The sequence below is a fragment of the Cyprinodon tularosa genome, unplaced genomic scaffold (assembly GCF_016077235.1).
Source record: "Cyprinodon tularosa strain WSP-4 unplaced genomic scaffold, ASM1607723v1 ctg366, whole genome shotgun sequence".
Classification (NCBI taxonomy): domain Eukaryota; kingdom Metazoa; phylum Chordata; class Actinopteri; order Cyprinodontiformes; family Cyprinodontidae; genus Cyprinodon; species Cyprinodon tularosa.
Genome location: NW_024039081.1, coordinates 550,959 through 573,232, shown reverse-complemented (window position 1 = coordinate 573,232; position 22,274 = coordinate 550,959). Strand labels below are relative to the sequence as shown.

At 39.1% G+C, this 22,274-nt stretch overlaps 1 protein-coding gene across 2 annotated transcripts in view; it reads right to left on the bottom strand.

The window, feature by feature from the left end:
* Positions 1–20,014, bottom strand: part of zmym4.1 (zinc finger MYM-type containing 4, tandem duplicate 1) — a 54,478-nt gene extending 34,464 nt beyond the window's left edge. Inside the window, exon 1 of one of the 2 annotated variants that reach the window (XM_038296027.1) lies at positions 19,597–20,014. In XM_038296027.1, the coding sequence (XP_038151955.1) occupies positions 19,597–19,980 (384 nt within the window). In that variant the 5' untranslated portion in view covers positions 19,981–20,014. Of the gene's footprint in view, positions 1–4,429; positions 4,648–19,596 lie in introns of those variants that run through there. The other variant, XM_038296028.1, reaches the window with a different exon arrangement.
* Between the last annotated feature and the right edge of the window lie 2,260 nt (positions 20,015–22,274).

Below are 22,274 nucleotides of genomic sequence, written 5' to 3'. Positions count from 1 at the left end.
ATCGGTTATCGGCTACATGAGTTTTAAAATATCGGCATATCGGACATCGGCCAAAATCCCAATATCGTGCATCCCTAATTCCTGGTGCCTAAAAAACTGAAAAGGACTAAAATCCATTAAGGAACAATTCAACTGATTTCACATAGAATATAATTGAAGAGTATTTATACACTTCTAACCTTTAAATCCACAAATATTGATTAATTTTATTAGGATTTATTATGATAGACCAGAACTTTTTAAATCTGCTTTGGCATCGGATTTTTTGGGCTCATCTCCACCAGCGTTAAACATCTGCAGCCAGCAGCTGAATACTGGAGAGTTTGGATGGAGAACATCTCTGAGCATCTTTGGTTTTGTTACACATCATAAGATAAATTAAACTCCAGCGTTCCTGGATCATCAGGTTGTCTAATGTCCAACAGAGAAACTTAATTCCTTCAGACAAACAATTCCTTCTGGTTAATGAATTTAAAGTAATCTGGCCGGGGGAAAAAAGGGCGGAGAGAATTCAGACTTTTCATCAACGATGAAAATTTCCTGACGAAGCCTTTTAGTGACGAAGACGACAGAGACGTTGCCAGAACATTTTCATAAGGTGTCCAGGCCCTAATCAATGTACACTACGGGTGGAACGGTTCACAAAATTCACGGTTCGGTTCACGGTTTCGTGGTCACGGTTTTCGGTTCGGTATATGTTGATTGTTAGCATGACATGTTGGTCGTGTTGCTGTTAGCATAAACAAAACGTGTTGCACAATGCTTGCACACTGTTGCACTTTTATCCACAACTTTCTTTCCGCCGTCATTGATTTGCTCCGCATATCCATCTGGAAACCTTCCGTTGAAGTAATTTTGGGAAGGGGCGAAAATACTGGTTAGCTGATTGGCCTATGTTGGTGATAGACGGGCCAAATAAACCAATCAGATCAACGAAGCATATGACGTACTAACAGAGCGACGACGAAGAGGAGCCAATTGATAGATCAAACTCTTGCCGAAACCAGTCGGGAGAAGAGCAAAAACATCTTTTCCTCTGAGAAAAGCCTCCAGAGCAGTGTTTTGCTCTTCTTTCAGTGAAGAAATACTCTGTAATTCCGATAAAACTTGCTCGATAGCCATGCTAACGCTAGTTTCATCGGCTGAAGCCGCCATGTTCTTTAGACTGAACTGTCGCGCTTCTCGTTGCGTCACACCTCAACCCGCCTCAAAGCCAACGCTGATTGGACGTTCGTTTGGCGAACGCCTCCAAATTTTCTTTAACGGAGAGTCTCCAGACTGATTAGCGAATGAAACCTTCAAAGCTCGCGAGATCAGGATGGTCTCACGAGGCTAGACCTATAAAATGCTGCTGGCGCGTCTTCCAACTCCTGTTCTTTCCCACTCGCCATACCCACACAATTCTCCACAACAGCTGATTTTTTTCTGCTACACCCGGCTACGCTGCTTCTTCTTGTTTACTACTGGTGGTTGGCTTTGGTCGCAGTACCGCCACCTTCTGCTCTGGAGTGTAAACGCTTCACCTATGAGAAAAAGGAGCAGCGCATGAACCGAACGCAACACACGCGAACCGAACCGAGACAGTCGAACCGAACGGTTCGGACGGTTTTCATGAACCGCTCCATCCCTAATGTACAGTGAGGGGTGGCTGACAGTAGATAGGAACCAGAACCTCGGGGTCAGTCTATACTGATCCAACAGGAAAATTTTCGAGCACAACGTCCATATTTTCTAAATAAAGACAAACTATCTAGACACTGTTAATAACAGGAGGTGAAATGCAGCTCCAGACGAGCTGAGCGTGTGGTGATGTCATCAGTAATCTTCTGCTCCAATTGACCCGTATTTATGCTGCGTGCTCCCGGTCTCCCAGAGTTCAGACTTTCCTGTGTTCTTCTCAAGAACATACTTGCCGAGGAAACGAGTCTGTACTAATGTTCTTGTGAACTGAGAAACAACCTTTGTCTCTATAATAGAACGCTGTCCTGTGATCAGGTGTGTGGATCTATTCATGCTGGTTCTACTGGTTGATCTTGGCTGTGATTAAGGCAGCAGCGGCTAAATTTAATCACTGACCTTTATTGTGTATTTTTAGAGCTAACTGAAGGGATTTGATGAGCTGACGGTTTGTCCATTAAGTTTGGACATGTGGAAGTTCTTAATAATAAAAATCAAGTCATTAAGAGGGAACTGAATGAGACAGAAGCACATGATGAGGAGGGAGAGATTATCACCTGATTAAATGTTTCTTCTGCTTAATCAGCCTGCAGCTTGCTAAATATGGTCATAATCATGAAATCAGGCACATCTTACCGTATATTTAATGACTATCAAGTTTGACCATGCATATTTTACCAATAATTTTACAAAACTTAGACACCTAAGTCTCCAATGAGAAATCGCCACTGATTTACTCAATATCGGTATCAGTTGATTCTAAAAGCTGCAATTTTGGTATTATATTGAAAGGGAAAGAGTTGTGATGGGAACCAGCTGGGTTTACTTGGATGGAAAGCTTTAAACCAATCTGAGTGAATTATATTGTTAATGTATAAAAAGTTTTGCTGTTTATTTAGACTTTTTTATTCTGTTCGTTTCAGGGCCAGTTAATGTTTCAAGGTATAACCAACATCATAAAGCCCCATTATGTTAAACCTCTATCACCTTTCTCCAGGTAAAAACTAACCTTTCTGTTTGCATTTTAACAACATTATCAACACACTTAGGAAGTTGGTCAAAAGCAAAAGGGGGGAGTGTTGGCCCAGTGGTTAGAGCAGTGCGCCTGTGCTCTGAGAAGGTTGAAAGTACTCGGTTTGATCCCCACAGCCTGAACTCTGGGTCCCTGAGCAAGACCCTTAACCCCACAGACATTAGATTTCTCTAAATCGGGGGGGATTTAACATTAGGCAATATGAGGCAGTTGCCTAATTCCCAAGGTTCCTTTAACTTAGACAGATTTGTCATTTTGCAAAAACAAGTGTAAAAAAAAAAAAACGAAATTTTGTTTAGAACAGATCAGTTCCTCAGGGGCCCCTATAAATTTCTGTTTACATACTATTCCCTTTCTGTGCACATTAATAATGTTTTGTTCAAAATCCTTTTGCTAAAATGCCATCAGAACGCTGATAATATTAAGTGTGTCTCAGCCCCCCCCCCCCCCTTCAGTGTCCACCATATTGGATCAGTCCATTTGCTGCACATGTTCAGAAAGGTCCAAACAGACAGCAGCAAACCATTTGAAAACAAACCATGCAAAGAGCAGTGTTGCCAACTTAGCGCTTTAGTCGCTATATTTAGCCACTTTTCAGACCCCTCTAGCACTTTGATTTCTAAAAAGCTCCTAGCGCCAAATCTAGAGACTTTTTTCTGCTACTGGAGACTTTGGAGACAACATCTAAAAGCAGCAAACTCCGCTCTCCAGAGCAAGTAGATTGGTAACCCCGCCTCCTGCTCTCCTCTATCTTGTCTGCTGTCATGATTCATGCAGCTATTATTTCATCCAAATGAAAATGGAGAACAGATAAGCAGATCATGGCTTGTCTACAGTGAAAAGAAGGACTGGGTTATTTACTTTGGCCTTTTTGGAAACGCAGGAAGGAGCAATCAGCTAAGTGAGCTTAGTGCTTGGAAAAAATCTTTCATTCCTTTAGAGACAGCATGAAAAGTCAGCTGAGTACAAAACAGAGAGGAAAACAAGAAGAAAAGGGACAAGAAGAGAGGGACACAACCTAGAACAGATAATGGATGTCTATTCTATTAACATTTCTCTATCTGGAGAATGGGGCTGTTTTATGTGTTGTCTTCTATGCTCAAAGGGCCCCCTGCCTGTTTTTGACTAAGGTCCCAAATTTCCTAAATCCGTCCCTTTAAAATGTAATAATAGTTAAACAGAAATCCCCCATAGCCAAACCGCTCTCGCGAGATCTCCCACTACTTGTTAGAAAACCAACTTTTCCAATGACCAGACGTAACGAGTAAAAAAAAAAAAAGATAAATAAAACACAAGATGTTGCGCAGCGGAGGGATTTCAGAAAATCAAGTGAATAATATGTTTATTTCTAATTGTGGGTTTTTTCTTGTTTCTAATCTCGCGATATCAGTTAGCGCCCCGCTGCAGCAGTAGCAGGGTCTGTTTGAAAAGGTCTTCGTTTATTTTTCCCCTCCCTCTACAAAAAGCATATTTTCTGCTGCCACGTTTGTGTCGTTAAACTGAAACGTGAATCAGAAAGTAGAACCAGCGGCTACCAACGGCCTGCTAAGCTAACCTTCCCTTTGATTGCGGTGTGCCGTTAGCTCCCAGTATCTCCGCTATACGGTTAAAATATACCATGCCCGCCTCCTCGGTTTGCTTTAACCTGTGGTGGGTGTACTGGGCCTGCTATGATGCCGCTTGTCGCAGCCTAAACGCGGCGTGCAGACAGTAGCTTACCGCGCCGCTGTGCTGGAGATCAATGCTGGCCTGTTGTTCGGCTGCATCTCCCGCCTCCGCCATGTTTGCACCCAAATCGATCTAAGATGGAGCGTGTTATCCTCCGGTTGATTGTAAATGCATAAACTACTTCACATTTATCTTTTCTGTGCAGGTTTTGCAGAAAGCTCTTCTACATTCTTCTTGGCGTTTATTTTTGGTTCGTAACTGCATGAAGTTACCTATTACCGCCACCTAGTGGTGGAAAATATAGAGAGAATCGTCAAAGCATCACGCCGGGGTCAATTATAATCAGCACTTTTTGTGCCTTCCAAGTTTCTATTTTAATTTATTTATTTTTTTTAATATTATTTAAATTATTTTATTTTTTAATTTTGACATTTCCTTCACTAATTCGGATTTTTTCTTTTTATATATTTTTATTTTTCTGATGATGTTGTGCCAACCCGGAAGAAAGACACGGTGACACCGTCTCTCGCAGTGTCGGCCATAGATATCTCTATGGTGTCGGCTGCGTCTCAATTCGCAGGCTGCGTACTTCCGAGGACGCAGCCTACCTAGCCTCCGGAGGACCCAGACTCGGTAGGCTGCTCCGGAGGATCCTCAGCCGTTGGTAAATGGGACGGTCTAGCCTTTGGAGCACTTCCTGGTTGCGACACGACGTCATCACGTTTACCCCAAACACAGCGCGAAACAAAATCCGACAGCTCGAGAAATACGGAAAGAACCAACAAAAAAATAGATATGGAAATGTTTATTTTTTTATTTACTTGTTATTGGAAGAGGAGAGTCGCTTTGACGGCTTCGGCGGCAGCAAAACCTAAGACGGATTTTTCTCAGGCTGGCAGAGCGCAGTGGAGAGGTAAGATTTACCTGCTATTATTCTAACCCACAGGGCCTGCTAATGATCAGAATATACCAGTTATTAAACAAACGCTTGTCAGCAGATTGATGAATATGTTTAAATATCAAGTTTTATATTTATTTGTAAGTTTGTGATTTATTTGTTTTTAACTTTAGTAATTTGAATTGAATAGTTAAATGTGTACAAACCCTGTAAATAACTGACTTAAATCACTACTTTTACTATCACTAATGTGTTGAGAAGCCAAACTGTTGAGAAATAAATCATTTTTTGTCTAAATTGTTATCCCCTTACTGCCTGATTTTATTTGCAATTTTTTATATATATATATATATATATATATATATATATAATACAGGGAAAAAAAATCTAAATATAAAAACGAAAAAAATAAGTTAAATTAGTGGATCTAGATGAAGTAAAATTTAATTTCTAATAAATCATGTAATAAAGATAAGGAAAAAAAGATAGATGACTGAATAAAAATCAATATTTTTCTCTTTTTTTTCTACAGGTCATAACAGCATGTGGTGTCCTGCACATCTGCCTGGGAGCGGGTGACATCATGGCCCCAGAGGATGAAGAGCAGGACGACATGCCAGAGGATGAGGAGGGGGAGAACGTGTAGGAGGCAGTCAGTTGTGCTCCATGGAGGGACCAGCTGTCTGCCGAGGTGTCTGCCCTGGAGGAGGGTCTACCCGACCACCGTTACATTTAGATGGCAAGTAGAATCACATTTTAGCTGTTCTTATTTAAGGGTTATAAAAACAGTTTTAGTAAAGTCATTATTTTCTGCGTCTTCTTGAACATTTTTAGTAACATGGCAGCCATCGATTGGATCAGCTGTGGAGAGAGGCAACCCCCACCCTCCAGATGATGTCCCACTCGCAGTCAGAAGACTCCAAGCTCATCTGTGTGGCATCCCATCCAGTCCAGCAGCACCACCAGGGACTCCTGCTCAGTCACAATTGTATATATATGTTCTCTAGTAATATTTACTGTATATCTTCTGTAAATAGTTGTAGTAGTTAATTTTAAAATCTAATGTCAATAGTTAAAAATGTTTTTAATAGTTTATTGTAAATACTTGCTTCTCTAAAAATAAACTGATGTCACTGAGAAGTTGTTCTAAGTTTACTTAAATTACAAAGAAGTGATGAAACAGATAATGTAAAAAGGTTAAAAGACTTTAAGAACACACCGACAGCAATAACTTTTATAAACAATTTAATAATTTAATTTAATCATAACAGCAACACAGAACCTCAACTTGTTAAAAAAAAAAAAACACCAAAAAAATAATATCTGTCCACCATCCTCTCCAATAAATGAAATAATCTGTCCATCATTTCCCGCCTCCCTCTGCCATCTCATCTCCTCCCTGATTAAATCCACCAACTCGTCACTCCTTCTTCTTCTCTTCATCCTTTCCCTCCTCCCTCATCCTCATTCTCTTCCTCATCTTCACCCTGATGCTGCTCAGCCTCTGCAGCACCTGGCCCTGGTGTGTCCTCAGGGATGGAGGCAATTAGGATAGGTGGGGCAACAGAGGACCTCCGTCCTAATACCCCATCCATGAGGACAAACCAGGGCCAGGTGGCAGCAGTAGGATTCCCACTGACCCCCTGCCCTGTCCAAGGATCTTTGCATTCCTAAAGTAGAGGAAAACAATTTGTATCAACAGATGCTATTTTCTGTAGTGTTTCTTTAAAGCTAGAAAAAAGGAAGGTTTCATGATTTGGATATATATATATATTATATATATATATGTGTGTGTGTGTGTGTTTCATTACATTATCCAAACCTGAACATACTTTAGATTTTTTTTTTTAAGTTGTCCCACACAAGGATCAGTTCTATCACAAATATGAAATTTACAAAGAGTGGCATCTGAGCATCATTTGTTGTGATCAAAAGATTATATTTGTACGTTGGTGTTTGAACAGGACTTATTTTAACTTGTGTGACTTTTACATAGAAATGCAACATGTAGATGGAATTCTGCCTCAACTCTTCCCTCCATCCGCCTGCAGCAGTATTTTTGGCCCCGATGATAAGGTGGTCATTTTATCCACTCCTCTGTCTGCTCCCTGGAACAAAATGACATGTAAAGCATATTTCTGTTAAGTCAACAGGCAAAATGACTGTTCTGTATAATTATGCCTGTATTGTTCTTCAAGCGAATTATACTTTAAACCTTATTATACTGTACTGTAAATAAACTACATTATTGAGTATTAAAACAAAACGTTTGCAGTATTAACAGCCCAGTACAGTTGGACTTTCTTCAGCTGCATTAAGCTTTAACAGCTCTAATCCTTTGTAATAAACTGTTTAAGAATAAAATGATCTGATTAGTGAGGGATACGGCTATCAGTACAGTAAGATGTAGGTTAAAATAAAAAATAGTGACATTTGTATGAAGGCTTTTAATTGTTGATGAACATCACGTATCAACAGGTTAGCTCTTAGCTGTAGCTTTAGCTGCTCCTACACATCCCGGTGGCTCCGTTACCGTCATGTATTTTAATAGATGTTCATTAAAAATAACAAAAAAAACAAACTACTTACATTTAAAGGTGTTCTCCGCACTACTGTCGGCGCTGCTGCTGCTGCTTTCGGTTGTCCGTAACTTGAAGAAAATCCGACTTTCTTCTTCTTCAACTACTAAAAAAAAAAAAAAAAAAAAAAAAAAAAAAGAAGCGCGCAAAGCACCTCGGGAAATCTGGTGGGAGGCGAGGCCACTAAGGACGGTAGCGATGCATCCTCAGAATTCGGGGAAAAGGAGGACGCATTTTGAGGCTGCATTTTACGCGTCCTCAGAATTTTTGCCAAATGGGACGGCCTCCGCGCAGCGTTGTGACGTCACCGGCCTCAAAATGCGTACTACCAAGTACGCAGCCTGCGAATTGAGTACCGCCCGTTTTATGACGTCGCACCAGGGCACATTTATTATATTTTAATATAAAAACCCTAGTGACCCTGGATCTAAAGACCCAAATAGTGTCAGAACAGGAGCAGCTGTGAATATCCCACACCATGGACGTAACACTGCGCTTTGTAAAGTAAAAAAAGTCGTAACATGCAACTTTTGTAAAAACAAATGAACATGACACGGAAGCACCACTGTTATAAACCTGAAAAGGAAACATGTTGGAGCCTTCAATGGCAGTGAAGAGAGCTGATCAGCAGGATGAGTAACCATGTTTGTTTGGTTTTAAAGTGGGGAAACGTAACGTTAGTTTCTCAGGTAGCTCATCTGATGCTTTCCTTACCTTGTTAGTAGGTTACAGACAGTGATAAGGTTGGCTACTTATTTAACTTTTAATTTCATTTGAATTAGTTTAAGCAGCGTTTATATTTTCTTTATAGATAAATTAACTTGCAAATTATGAGGGCAAGGCTTTTAAAGTTTAAATCTCTGGCAAAGATAAAGTAAAGATGGTCCTGCAATTTATGGAAGTAAAGCAGAATAAAATCCAGCAAGATCAGTAATATGTCAATTAATTATCTGCCACATTCCCATGTAAATATCTGTCTTTGGAGGATGTGTTTTTTAGCACCCCTAGTTCTCTAATTTTTATTCCAAATACATTTTATAATTTGAATCACAGGGCTATTTTTATCTCTATGGTTCAGTATTTTCTCAAGTAGCAACTTTAACTGCTATACTTTCCTGTCTTAAAAGGCAGAACTCTTCTAGTCTAAAAAAACTCATTTGTTGAAATGGGGGGCCCTATTGTTTGAACCCCTTAGGGGCTTTAAAAAAAAAATGTCTTTTTTTGCGCTTTATGAAACAAAGTAGCCTATATTTTGTGGATGTACAGCTACATTTCTCATGTAAGTTTGTGTAGTTTTAACACAAACATTTATTTTTCATATTGCACCAGTACAGTTAATGAGCAACCTGTACTTGTGTGCTTGTTTGTTCCGTCTAAAATGTTTATTTTGGAATAAAGAGGTTAATATAAAAAATTTTTTTTGTCCGATTCATCGATTAATCGAAAAAATAATCGGCCGATTCATCGATTTTTAAAATAATCGTTAGTGGCAGCCCTATATAAAAATATGGCAAAATTTTGTAAATTTTCGGGGTATTTCGTAGCATAACGATGACATATAGCAATATTTCATTAGTAAAAGAGATTGATATGGTGTTTTTAAATGGCAATATATCAGCATATGAAGATATTGTGATATTTTAATGCATCAATATTTTTCCCTCATCTTTAGAAGTTTGTAAAAAAGAAGTTTTTGAGGACGAAGAAGAAGTAGTATTTTATTTGTTTTTTTTAGACTTTAGAAACTCAGAAGCTGATCAAATATCGGGTTAAATATCGGTGGGGTGGCCGATGTCCGATATTCAGTTTTAAGGCCGATACCGATAGGGGGCCGATTATATCGTGCATCCCTAGAACATATTACAAAATCATTGTTGCTATCGGATTATGACAAGCACTGTCCCATCAAAGATGTATGAAAATGATTTTAAACATTAATTTTTTGTTTTGTGGTACAGGTGACAGAGGCATCCAGCTCAGCGGGGTTCAGGAGAGGACTTGATTATCTCCTTGAGCAAGGTCTTGAAGTGGAGGTGGTAACCGCTTACCGATCACCATCTATACGAAAAATTATGCGCGAAGAGTTTTCGGAAATCCACCATGAGTTTGACATCTGGCATGTTGTCAAGGGTAAGCTGACAAATTGTAATTTGTAAATGTACAATGGTAAAGGAATTACTATAATGAGGAAAATGTTTTTACAATATACTTTGGATAGCCCTTGTACAGCCACATAAACTTTTACATCATTTACCCCTCCCTTTTCAAAGCGCTGACACCTGCCTAGGTTATACACAGCCCCATTGTGATCCCACACTCCTCTATTACCTGCTCCCACCTTGTACTTCATACCCACCAAGACTATGTTGACGTCACCCATGTGCAGAAGTGCAGTCTGTTTGGCAGAGATGGGAAGTAACGAAGTACAAATACTTAGTTACTGTACTCAAGTAGATTTTTCTGATATTTTTACTTTACTTTACTACTTATTTTTATGGCGACTTTTTACTTCTACTCCTTACATTTTTACACAAATATCTGTACTTTCTACTCCTTACATTTTAAAAAAATTGGCTCGTTACTTTAGTTTTGAATCATTTCAATGGAGTTACCGTTATTATTTTTCACGTCATCAATACCAAATTCAATCTAATTGGATGGGAATCTACGTTGCATTTGACGCACCACTACAAGATGAATCGACAGATTCGGCGGTATTCATTGGCGGCAAATCATTGCAGCTTGGTGGCGGTGGCGTTAGCGTAGTAGCATGGACGACGAGATGATTGAAAATGAACACAACGGAGATCTAGTCCTATTGGCAGACATCCATTTGAAATGTAGGCAACGGCATGAAAAAAGTGGTTTCTACTTTTACTTTTATACTTTAAGTACATTTACAAGCCTGTACTTTGTTACTTTTACTTGAGTAAAGAAGTTTAATCAGTACTTCCACTTTTACCAGAGTATTTTTTTAACACAAGTATCTGTACTTTTGCCATCTCTGCTGTTTGGACTGTACATCTCCAATCACCTACACTCTCTGCGCCCTCAGCTCCCCATTGTCGTTGAAATTAAATTAAATGAAAAATACTTTATTTATCCCAGAAGGGATAAATACCACCTCAGTGACGTTGCCACCATACACCTGGTGGATACATTTCTTGTACTCCCTAACCAGACTATTTTATAAAGGAATAAGTTTCTTGGATGAGAGACAAAACATCTTCTACTCACACGTTTACTCCAGTTGCCATATTTTATGCTTGCTTGAGACTCATTGACGATTGTTCTGTTTTTGGTAGGGCTCATGAAAAAATTGCTGTCAGCATCCAACAAAAAGGACAACCGAGACCTGCAACCATGGATAAAATCCATCTGCAATCACTTGCCTGTTCCACTTGTGGAGGTGACCCTGATGTGACTAATAACACATTCTTTACATTTAGGCAACATAAAGTTATGATAATAATAACTGATAGTCTTTGACACAATCCTTTTACTCTCTTTGATACTGAATTGTAATTTTCTAATAACCTCAGGATTTGATAAGGAAGTGGAAAGCACTACTTCATCACATCTGAGGTGTGCACCGCTGGGAGGAAGATGGACAGGAGACTGACCTTACGTCAGAGGAACAGAGGCGAAAGAGGTGGTTAAGGAGAGACCCTGACAGCTATTGCCCTGGACAAAGGACTCATGAAAGACGTTAGGCAAATGGCCCTTTTCAAACATACCGTAAATCCTCTAATATTGGCCTGTATTCCATTAGCAGCCGGGTCTCTAATAATGGCCGGTTTTGCTGTCGGCGGGGGGTAAATAATGGCCGGATGCTAATACAGGCCGGGGCTATAATTGGAACCAACGATGTTCCTGTGCAGTCCTCAGCAACCTCTGATAGTAACATGCAAGTACCACAGGGGGGCAGTGTTTGCTAACGAATCCAATCCGCAGACAGTGCTGCAGACAGGAGGCCGGATTGTTTGGGATTGTTTGGTTTTTATGACCGGCTGTGATGGCAGAACAGTTTCCATTAATTTATTCTAAAACTTTGTTTGGCCAAGAATCCATTCTGTGTCTTTTTTTTTGTATTGCCGTGCAGAAAAATAGCAGCTGCTGGAAGATGTCTGAATAATGTTCTGTAAACCGTTATGGTAACTGTACTTTTTCAATAAATGAACCTGGTATTTTATAGGTTCAAAGAGACACAGTCTGTTTTTTATTCATTCCACTGTTGTCTGTTTTAATCAAATAGAAATTTTGGCCTGAACCAAGATGCACCTGAGTGAAATAAAGGCCCCGGCCTATATTAGAGGATTTACGGTACTGGTAAATATAACGAGGAAAGCACAATAATTATGAGAAATTCAAAATTTTAAATATTTAGTGAACTTGTCATTATTATGTTTTTTCGCAGGGAAGCTTGAAGTATTCCATGCATCTATGCTGAAATACAAGAGAAGAGACTGCACTTCCACTACTCAACAATGAAAGCTCACACCCAGCTTGCCGTTATGGACCACAATGAAAATATTCAGCGTGAACAGGCCTACACCAACACAGGTAACAAGAAAGTATCTTCAAAACAAAAAAACCTAACCTTGTGCGCTTTACTCAGGCCCCGTCCACACGAAGTCAAAACGAACACAAAACGCTAATATTTTCCAGAACGTTTGTCGTAAAGACGGAGACGTAAAATAAATGTGATCGTCCACACGAATGCATGAAAACGCTGCAAAATGTATGCCAGGCCTGTAAGTGGCGCTGTGGTGCCAAAGCAAAAATAGGCGACGCAATGTTGGGCATGCGCACTAATATTTATACATGGTTGCCCTGCGGGTCCATGTTCGTGGTTCAGTCAAATTCAGGTGCTGAACTATGTGGTCGATATTGCTCTGTTCTTCCTGGAGATATTCCAGAAGAAGAAGATTCTGTTGTAAGCCCGACAGCAGGGTGAGTAGCATGAGCAGCAACCATTCAACACAGTACGGCGCCATTGTTGTTGTGATACTGTGTCGCGCATGCGTGTTTAGAGGCGACGCTATGACGCATGCGTGTAAGAAAAAAAAAAATGCGGTTAGAGCTTAAAGGAATAGTACACCCAAAACATGATTAGCCTTCATTTTCTACTCACCCCCATGCTGAACAACACTCTGGAGTACTTTTTTGATATCTCAAATGCATCTGGAGATCTGGGAGGCTTCTTGCTGTCTGCTGACATTCAAATATTGGAGGTCTATGGCGCCCGAGGCAGAAAGGTCCATAAAAGTCCACAAAAAACGTGTCAATATTCCTCCATACTGCTCGTCCAATGTATTCCAAGTGTCCTGAGTGGGTAGCGTCCAGAATTTACTCGAAACGAAGTCATTTAGAATGTTTTTAGAGCATAAACAGTAGTGTATAGGATTTCCTGAAAGCGCGCACATGCGCTCATGACGCTACGGAAGCCGGCAGACCAAACCAGCGCATTCAGCTCGGCAAAGAACTCATGCTTTTCCTCAACACTGAAGTCCTCAGACATTTTTCTTTCGTTGTTTCTTTCTTTGCACAGGTAAACAGCACATTTCTTCTTCTACGCTTGCATTATTGGCAGAGCAGACGCTGAATGCGCACTTTCATCTGGTTTGGTCTGCCGGCTTCCGTAGCGTCATGAGCGCGCATATGAGCGCTTTCAGGAAATCCTATACACTACTGTTTATGCTCTAAAAACATTGTAAATGACTTTGTTTCGAGTAAATTCTGGATGCTACCCACTCAGGACACTTGGAATACATTGGACGAGCAGTATTGAGGAATATTGACACGTTTTTTGTGGACTTTTATGGACCTTTCTGTCTCGGGCGCCATAGACCTCCATTATTTGAATGTCAGCAGACAGCAAGAAGCCTCCCAGATCTCCAGATGCATTTGAGATATCAAAAAAGTACTCCAGAGTGTTGTTCAGCATGGGGGTGAGTAGAAAATGAAGGCTAATCATGTTTTGGGTGTACTATTCCTTTAAAGATGGAAACGCGAAAACGGCGTTTCAAAATCTTCCCACTCTGAAGGCTGAATAAAAAAAAGATCGTTTACAGACCCCCGAAACGCCGGCTTCGTATGGATGAGAGGCTGGTTTGGTGAAAAATTTGTGCTTTTAGGCCAGGGTTTGGCTTCGTGTGGACGGGGCCTCAGTGTCATATACTGATTTATGTCCTCAAAATGAGCTGTATTGAAAAAACAGCAAACATTACATTAATTGGAACCACACCTGTTTAGTGAGCTGCTGCACTAAGATCTGCATAACAAATATAGTACTTTATGGTCTTAATTCTCACCACCACAACATTACAAGTACGAGATTCCTAATTATTTGGATACAATTTCTTGGTTCTTTTTTTGAAACCTATAACAGAAACTTTTTGAATGCTTTATAATAGCTATGTTATTTCATTAATGTTTCCTCTGTCTTACATTTTTTTTTCTTTGTTTTTTAGGACAAGCACGGTTCAATGTGGTTTACCCAAAACAAACAAAAGAATGGGTCGCCAAAAAGATCCATGTTCCAACAACACAAACATTCCGGCAAAATCTGGTGGTGCAAGTTGTGCGGAGACGCCTGGACCCCAACATCAAGATCAAAGACCCCCCAGTCATATGTTTCTACCCCTCCCATACCAGAAAACATTGCTCAGAAACCAAAACCTGCCAAAGAGGAAGCCATACAAAAACATACTTCCCGATACAGCAGTTAGTCTGAGTGGTGCAGTATTTTTACTCTTGCCTTTTTATATTTGTACTTATGCAAATAAAAAGTCTAGCTGGTGGCATGTAATTTTAACCTTTTTTTTTTTTTTTTTTCTGGGATACAGAGTCTGATCAGGGGTTTACTTAATATAGTTATAACATGACATTTTTAAATAAAATGGCATGTGTCTGTGGTTGGCTTGTCTGCATTTCACACTTAGGTCTAGAATAAATATTTAATCAAAGGAACAGAGTTACATCTTTCTAACCATCCAAAGTCATTTTGTTTATTTCCAAAACAACACAATAGTCCAGGAAAGGTTACAGTTATCGGCTACATAAATTCTGAAATGTTATCTATAATGAGGCAGTATAGGTTTGTGATTTGGGAAAAAAAAAAAAGAAATATAATGAAGTAGTAGGATTTGTTTATAGTCTTTACAACTGTTCAAAAGCGGCCTCTGCCTCCTTGAAACCAGTATACACTCCATCTGGTGAAGGGTAGCTGGAACGGATGCTTGTAACCACGGGCGTAGGTTTGCATAGGGACCATAGGGACATGTCCCTACCAAAATTTTGGAAGGACCTATTTGTCCCTACCAATAATTGGATGTAAACAACATGTTTATAATTTACTATACGGCAGCCGCCTCTTTTCTTCTCGCAGCTTCTCTGCCTGGTAGCTGCAGCTGCCTGCTCTTTTCTGTCCCTTTCACATAGCGGCGCATCAACTGTGCTGCGCGGTTTAACTCTCTGATTATTCTGCCTTAAGTTCCGCCTTCTCTCTTTCTGATTGCGTGTTTTGTAGTCTGTATGTGCGCGCGCGGGTGCTTGGAGCGCGAAAAAAAAGACACTAAAATAAATTTATATTGGGCTACGAAACTAGTCCAAATTAAAAAATATATTATATACGCTAAAACAGGCGAAAGCTTCTGATTGGAGTTCTGTAAAGAAGCAGGAGAGTTTTATTGATTTGTGGAACTTTAGAAATGTAAGTTAACAACGTTAGGATTTCTTTTATTTTATCTTTTAATCAGATAGCCAAAGGCTCCTTAAAGAAGATCTTTTATGAAATGAAACCAGGTGAAACAGAAACGTTTTAAACGTTTCCTTTGGAGGAGTTCTGGATGGAGAATATTGACAGACAAAAACTTTTTTTTTTTTTACTTCTTAAATGCAAAATGTATACATATTTTTTACAATCTTGGTATAATTCCTGCTCTAAGTGGGTCGCTCTGTCGGCTAAAGGCACATTTTAGTGGCCCTATATTCCAGTTAACGATTAATCAATTACATAGTTCACGATTATTTAAATAATTTGTTAATATGATTAAAGCTACAGTGTGTAACTTTTAGCGACATCTAGCGGTCAGACTGCAGACTGCAGCAACATGAACATCTCCCCCCCACCGCTTCTCTCCCCCAACAGTACGGCGAGCGTTACGGGACAAAATGTCTTCCACGACGTCCGCATCACCTACCTTCTCAAGTGATGAGGTTTGTTTACATAGATAATTTTACAGATAGTATTTCATTAGTCTGTGTAGGGTATAGATTTCATGTAGACTTAAGATAATAAATATACCCGTTATTTTTTCTACATCGTTGTGACGTTTTGGCGATCTCGCAATCACTAGTTTGTTGGCTCTGCGCTGCCGTAGCGCAAAGATGTCTGCCTCCATGGCTGCGAGACCCGCTCCTATGTAATTATAAATAACGAATTCTAAGGCAACGCAAATATTAAGGTTAAGAGGCTGAGCTCGTAGATGATGATAAATAACATAGTTATGTATAATATATTACATTTCTGACTGTATATCCCTGTAATTATTACACACTGTAGCTTTAATTGTTTCAGCCATAGATAAAATACATGAAATTAGCTACACAGATGTACAACTTCTAATATTAATATTTTAAATGCTCAGTGTCAGTTCCTCTTCTAGTTCCAGTGCACATGTAAATACAATACATTTATTTTCCGTCCCTTGAATGTATTATTTTGCATGATCCAGAGAGAGCATATTAGATAAAAAAAAATAAGAGTGGGTTTACCTCTGCACAATTCTCTATCTTCAGAAGAAAACACAGGATAAATCCACATATTATAGACTATATTTGGTTAAACAGACAGTCTTAGTCGCAGGTAAATTTAAATGCAATCCTTTTCCAAGTGGAAAAAGTCCTAATTCCACATTCATCAGAGCCAGTGATGCTTTAAATATTGATAAACAGCATCTAGAGCATGTAGTGCTTATAAGATTTGTATTAATGTAGCAAGAAATGCTGCTGTTCTCTTTTAACAAAATGAGCCCTGAAGCTCACATTAAAGGAATAGTACACCCAAAACATGATTAGCCTTCATTTTCTACTCACCCCCATGCTGAACAACACTCTGGAGTACTTTTATGATATCTCAAATGCATCTGGAGATCTGGGAGGCTTCTTGCTGTCTGCTGACATTCAAATAATGGAGGTCTATGGCGCCTGAGGCAGAAAGGTCCATAAAAGTCCACAAAAAACGTGTCAATATTCCTCCATACTGCTCGTCCAATGTATTCCAAGTGTCCTGAGTGGGTAGCATCCATAATTTACTCAAAACGAAGTCATTTAGAATGTTTTTAGAGCATAAACAGTAGTGTATAGGATTTCCTGAAAGCGCGCGCCTGCACGTTCACGACGCTACGGAAGCCGGCAGACCAAACCAGATGAAAGTGCGCATTCAGCGTCTGCTCTTCCAATAATGCAAGCGTAGAAGAAGAAATGTGCTGTTTACCTGTGCAAAGAAAGAAACAACGAAAGAAAAATGTCTGAGGACTTCAGTGTTGAGGAAGAGCATGAGTTCTTTGCCGAGCTGAATGCGCTGGTTTGGTCTGCCGGCTTCCGTAGCGTCGTGATCGCGCATGTGCGCGCTTTCAGGAAATCCTATACACTACTGTTTATGCTCTAAAAACATTCTAAATGACTTTGTTTCGAGTAAATTATGGACGCTACCCACTCAGGACACTTGGAATACATTGGACGAGCAGTATGGAGGAATATTGACACGTTTTTTGTGGACTTTTATGGACCTTTCTGCCTCGGGCGCTGGGCACCTCCATTATTTGAATGTCAGCAGACAGCAAGAAGCCTCCCAGATCTCCAGATGCATTTGAGATATCAAAAAAGTACTCCAGAGTGTTGTTCAGCATGGGGGTGAGTAGAAAATGAAGGCTAATCATGTTTTGGGTGTACTATTCCTTTAAGCATAAAAACGAGCATGCATATTTTTGCAAAGGACCAATGAAACTGAAGAATAGTGTCCCTACCAAAGCTGAAATCAAACCTACGCCCTTGCTTGTAACAATACAGGCAGGTAAGACTCTTCTGCTGTCCTTGCCAAGTCTCTCGCCTTTCAGAATCCACTCAGAAGCCAAAACTGTAACTACTACGGTAGATTTGCCATAGCAGCCAGTGGGTGAGTACTTACAGTTTGAGATGACCATGTGGGGGGGAAGGCATGATAACTGCCAGATGTGGATGGACATGTTAGGATCAGCTGCAGTCTTGCATGAGAGTGCTCAGGTCGATCACCGGGTTGTTTTGGTTTAACTGGAGTGGAGTGTGGCACATCATCAAAAGAAGTCTCAATGTTTGCTGTCTCAGTCACTGCAGCAGCAGGATGTTGTGAAATGCCCTAGAAACAAACACTATTATTAATAATAAAAAAAATAATCATGCTATGATTTCATATGAGCAAATAAAAGTTGCAGCATCTCAGAAAGACTTTATGTGGCAATGAATGTCATTCATTTCACTTTTTTAATTTATTTATTTTAAATCATGGATCACATTAGTATTTCCCTGGGTGCTAAAAGTTGAGTTATTATCATCCAGATTTTTTTTTTTATTAACTCCTAAACACTAACAACTTGCAGGCCATCAATGATCACATTGATTGATCACAAAATTAAAATAATGTCCCACTGAGCTGTGGAGCGGGTGTTTACAGATCATATACAAACGTGTGAATTACATAAATGGTTTATAAAGTACATACCTCTGTCCTTAGTTGTGACACCATCGGCACAGCTGTACTCTTTAATAAAGCTCTTCCTTTACAGGTTCGGAAATCATCCGCTGAAAAGTGTTCACTACAGACACGGAGAGATTCCACGTTAAATGTCCTTATATCTTTTCGTAGAGCTATTAGCCACAGATTTAGCCTTTCAGGGTCCTGAAGAGGTAATTTGTGGAAAGTCACGGAACGGCTGTTTCCATACTTGCGCTTCATCTGATTGAAGCATCTAGGATAGGAACACACTCGAACCATCTTATTAATTTCACGACTAAAATCAGTAATCAACAACTTTTTCCAACTCTGAGAGAGACTAACCTCGTGCTCACCTGGCTCAGGGCAGAAAATAAACAAGTGAAAAGCGGAACTTCTTCTTCTACGCTTTAATTATCGGCAGAGCAGACGCCGAATGCGCACTTTCATCTGGTTTGGTCTGCCGCGGTTTCCGTAGAGTCTGTTTATGCTCTAAAAACGACTTCGTTTCGAGTAAATTATGGACGCTACCCACTCAAGACACTTGGATTACATTGGAAGAGTAGTATGGAGGAATATTGACACGTTTTTTGTGGACTTTTATGGAACTTTCTGCCTCGGGCGCCATAGACCTCAATTTTTTGAATGTCAGCAGACAGCAAGAAGCCTCCCAGATCTCCAGATGCATTTGAGATATCAAAAAAGTACTCCAGAGTGTTGTTCAGCATGCGGGTGAGTAGAAAATGAAGGCTAATCATGTTTTGGATGTACTATTCCTTTAACTCCTTATCGGTTGGCGGCGGTCATGCTTTTTTAACTAGTTTGCCAACCGCCATAAAACCTCAGAAGAAGAATGAGCTAATGGCGCATGCGCAGAACGAATGGTGCTTCCGGGATGGATCGGGTAGTGACGTGCCCGTCTGCGTTAGAGAGTTAAGCAGATAGATTTGCCGTCACAGGTCGTAATTATATATTAATAATAACTAACCTCGGCTATATCCCGCGGAGGAGCGGCAGACCTCCTCGGCTCCTCTGTGTTGTGGCGGAGCTTGTTGGAGTCTGTCGGTGTTCTGGGGGCAGTAGGCTCCATAACTCTCCTTTCAGCAGCTGTTCGTTCTGCTTCCTCTTCGTTTTCAATCCACCTCCAATAATTCGGCAGATCTTTTTCCAGTCTATTCAGCACCGATGTACAAGTTCGACAGACTCGTTTGGATTTCCCCGGTGTGATCGAAACCTTCACTCCAACTTTCTGTAATCTTTCTGCCACTGACAGCGGTTTACTTAAACTCTGGAAAAGTTGTGTACAGTGGTGTAGCATACCGTCTCTCCGCATGACTTTTTTGCACAAACGACAACAATCATCCAACTCCATGATCTCAACAATAATAATCCACTGCTCACGTCACGCCCTGGCCCTTTAAACTCCCCCACTAGCTTTCTGCCGCGCTTACTACGTCAGTCAGTTGCGATGTATGGCAGGCCATTTTGACATTTATTAGCGGACTGAATATACGTTCCAGATGTCCCAAATGCATTTCTTCCTAGTCAAAATGAACATTTCAGTTATCTAAAATAACATTCCTCCTATCTAAAATAAACATTTCAGATAGCTGAAATGTAATTCTTACTAGTATAAATGACGTCACATTTCCCATTCATGTGTATTGGGCTTTTACCTCCAGATCTCTAAAATAAAGATTCGTCCTATCCAAAAATGAATTCTGACGAAGATGAATTCTAATTTCAGATCTCCATAATAGTTAATGCTAGTCAAAATTACTATTTCTGATATCAAAAATAAATATAACATTACAGAGACCTAGAAACACAATTTTTGACATCTAAAATATATTTCTACTAGTAGAAATATGATTACAGATATCAACTATTGATAAAGTTATTTTTAGATATCTGAAATGTACATTTTGACTAGGAAGAAATGCATTTGAAACAGCTTAAATATATATTCATTCAAGCTAATAAATGTCAAAAGGGCCAATTTAAATTTGTAAAGGTCTCTAGGTATTTGAACGTTTTTTATTTCTAGTACAATTATATTTTTGGCAGCCTGAAATGTAATTATTGCTAGCAAAATTTTAATTGAGGATAACTATATGTACAATTCTGGCGAGTAGGAATGTGGTTTTCACTAGGAACAATCTTATTTTAGAGATCAACAAATGGAACAATAGAGAGGAGGGCGCTTCTAATAAATGTCAAAACGGCCTGCCATAACTCTCATACAATCTTCATCGGGGCCAGACTAAATTACACATTTAATCTCACATTTAGTGTGGTTTATCTACGGAAGAGGATTAGGGCCACTGAAAAAAAAAAAAAAAAGTAAACTGATTTTTAAAATTTATTTCAGTTTAACATGGGAAAAAGTCAGAATTCTGACTTTTTTCTCAGAATTCTGACTGAATTCTGACAATAAAAAAAGTCAGAATTCTGAGAACAAAAGTCAGAATTCTGAGATTAAAGTCAGAATTCTGAGAAAAAAGTCAGAATTCTGACTTTAATCTCAGAATTCTGAGAAAAAAGTCAGAATTCTGAGAATAAAGTCAGAATTCTGAAAAAAAGTCAGAATTCTGACTTTAATCTCAGAATTCTGAGAAAAAAGTCAGAATTCTGAGAATAAAGTCAGAATTCAGAAAAAAAGTCAGAATTCTGACTTTAATCTCAGAATTCTGAGAAAAAAGTCAGAATTCTGAGAAAAAAGTCAGAATTCGGACTTTTTTCCCATACTATACTGAAATAAAATAAAAAAAAATCAGTTAACTTTTTTTTTTCCCCCTGTGGCCCTAATCCTCTTCCGTATTTATCAGGCTAGCAGATTCCAGAACAGAATCTTTCCCACTGCCACTAGACCGCTGAATATTATCTAAAATGGGTTATAATAAAAACAAACAAAAAACTGAATGTTTGAACTGTAACTATACAGTCATATGTTTACATCACTGTGTTACATCACAAGGTTTCATCACAAGGTTTTTATCACTGCTGCTCACCTTATCAAGGCTGCAGTTGAAAAAATGAAATGACAAAAAAAAATCTGTTCAAGTCTAAGAAGAATTTCTCAGAAGCCATTTTGCTGCAGGTGATAATAAATGTATGCTTTGTGATGATGTTGAATAAAATAAATAATTACTTGATAATGCATGACATGGTTAAAGTTCAGATAAATAAATTCATTCTATATTACTGGAATAAGGCCAACTAGGAGAGATCATCCTGGAACTTTTAAATTCTTTTCTTGCAAATGTTTAAGACTAGATGGGAATTATTCTTAATAATCAATATTATCATTACATGCTGTTAATGTTATAGAACAATTATTATCAAAAATAATGCATACATTTAAAATAAACAGGTGACTCACTTATATGTATATCCTGCTTAGTATGCTATATATATATATATATATACACAGGTGCTGGTCATAAAATTAGAATATCATGAAAAAGTAGATTGATTTCAGTAATTCCATTTAAAAAGTGAAACTTGTATATTATATTCATACATTACATACAAACTCATATATTTCAGATGTTTATTTTGTTTAATTTTGATGATTACAAATGACAACAAATGAAAATCTCAAATTCATCATATCAGAAAATTAGAATATTGTGAAAAGGTTCAAAATTGATGGCCCCTGGTGCC